The 2,178-nt window shown below is 28.6% G+C and overlaps 1 protein-coding gene across 2 annotated transcripts in view; it reads left to right on the forward strand.

Annotated features, from left to right (window-relative positions):
- The window catches only part of LOC126894488 (uncharacterized), a 4,419-nt gene extending 2,447 nt beyond the window's left edge, over nucleotides 1-1,972 (forward strand). Inside the window, exons 4-5 of one of the 2 annotated variants that reach the window (XM_050665551.1) lie at nucleotides 1,021-1,217; nucleotides 1,659-1,972. In XM_050665551.1, coding sequence (XP_050521508.1) covers nucleotides 1,021-1,217; nucleotides 1,659-1,850 — 389 coding nt within the window. In that variant the 3' untranslated portion in view covers nucleotides 1,851-1,972. The remainder of the gene's footprint in view (nucleotides 1-1,020; nucleotides 1,218-1,658) is intronic. The other variant, XM_050665552.1, reaches the window with a different exon arrangement.
- The last annotated feature ends 206 nt before the right edge of the window (nucleotides 1,973-2,178 follow it).

Genomic DNA, 2,178 nt, shown 5'->3' on the forward strand with positions numbered 1-2,178 from the left:
ATATATATATATATATATTAATATTAGCGGTGGCGGTAGGAATATATAATCTTCGCATAATATCGCGGCACTTTTGCTGGCGTCGAAGACGCGATGTCCGGCGTGATCCTCGGGCGTCAATAGGTTAGCAGCGTAGATGACGACGGTGCGCGAGTGCGGATCAGTTTGTTGACGATGTTATTTTGACAATGGGAAGAAGACTACGGTATAGCGGCGGGACGTCGTCGGCCGTGCGGCACTTGCTGGACTTTGCACCGCGGCGTAAAACGACGCGGGGCTGTGTCAATTACAATAAAAATTTGTTATATATATATATATAATTGATGATAAGCGCGCGTCTACGGGTTGGAAAATATTGTTCTCTACGAGTGGTGAGCGGGGTGGGGCGAATGCGTTACAACAGTAAAGTCTCAAGGTCATACACGACGGGATACGCGACATAACACGTGCCGCGTGGAGTTACAAACTTACAAACGACAAACAACAAACAACAAACAAACATACACGTGAAACTAATATAAGCGTGTTAAAAAAAAGTATCAGCAATACCATTTCAGCAACAGTTTGAATTGAGCGGCGCGTCGTAAATTTTTTTATTTAAGTACCTACACACATATAAATATTTTTTTTAGTATAATTAAATAAATAAAATTCGATTACTAAATCATCGAGAATACTTTTTCTAATGAATTAATGCAAACAAACAAAAAGAACAGAAGTATATAACAAAATTTGTCAATGATGGTTGAAAACTTTGAAAGCTCATAACTTTTAAACTGGACTTTGCCGACAAGNTGGTTGAAAACTTTGAAAGCTCATAACTCTTAAACTGGACTTTGCCGACAAGTTTTTTTTATATATTCTTAGTCAGTATAAAAAACTGAATCGATTAAAAAAAAAAAATTTGAAAAAACTCGATGGGGTGGTAAAATGCATTTAAGCCCTTATTAAAAGTATATTAATTGATTTCAATATTTTATATTTTTGTTATTTGTATAATGAATATTTTAATTGTTTCAGGTAGAGTTAACGATGATTTTACTATATCGACTTTTAATAACATTCAGTTACTCTTGAAATATGAAAACTCTTTGAACGAATATATTGAAAAAATTGGAGTTAAATTATGTATGAAGCAATGGAACGATGAGGAATGTCTAAATAGATCTAAAGTGTGTTCTGTAGGATTACTAAAATACCTTAAAAAAAATCCAACTGTAAGTATTAAAAAGTCTAAAATTTAAGTTGCTTTATATAAATACATTTTCCAAGGAGTCGATAGAAATGAACATTTTAGTTTTACTTAAATGCGGAATCATTTTATTAGACCCCTTGATTTTTACATTACAATTTTTTTTTTGCTCATCACATATGTTTATAGCACTTTCATAAAAACTTAGATCAGTCTTACCTTTAGTTAAGACATATTTATTGAGATTTATCTATTTAATTTAAAAATTAGCTATACCCTTTTTAAAAAGAATTACAAAAACTATCTTCAACAAATATTTTTTTCACATTAACAGTTATTTATGATAGTTGTTTAAATCACAATCAGATTTGAATCAATATGATTTCAACTATGCTTTGCTCTATTTATGCTAAGTCCCAGTTGTATTGGGATATTTATATATTAAATTTCTTTTTTTTATTTTTAGTTTCTTCCATATACAGTAGAGAAAGAATATTTCAATTTTCTTGACATATCCTGTAGCAATGACGAATCAATTGGAAAGATTTCCTCTTTAGAAGATATCCAATATTTTGAGGGTTGTCAACATGTAATTTACTCGATAAATAAAGATAATTTATATTTTTGGCAATTATTTAAAACAAAATCTACTAAATGAACGTATATGTGCTAAATAGAAACAGAACTTATGTAATTGAAAAATAAATATATATATATACTTATATAATATAACATAATATAATTGGAATTTGAATTTGAATAGTTTAATTATAAAAATTCAACTAGTGTAATAATTTTAATTTAATTTATCACTTCAATCAACTTTGATTAAAATAGAATATTGTGAAAAAGATTAATTTGTGTAATACATTTTTGTATCTTAAATAAACATAAAGATTCATATACTATTTCAGTATCTATTATTTGTTATATTTCATAATTAGTTTAAAACATTAATTTTTCCCAAATTCATTTAAATTTTTAAA

The sequence above is a fragment of the Daktulosphaira vitifoliae genome, unplaced genomic scaffold (assembly GCF_025091365.1).
Source record: "Daktulosphaira vitifoliae isolate Bord-2020 unplaced genomic scaffold, ASM2509136v1 Scaffold_1, whole genome shotgun sequence".
NCBI classification, from domain to species: Eukaryota; Metazoa; Arthropoda; class Insecta; order Hemiptera; family Phylloxeridae; genus Daktulosphaira; species Daktulosphaira vitifoliae.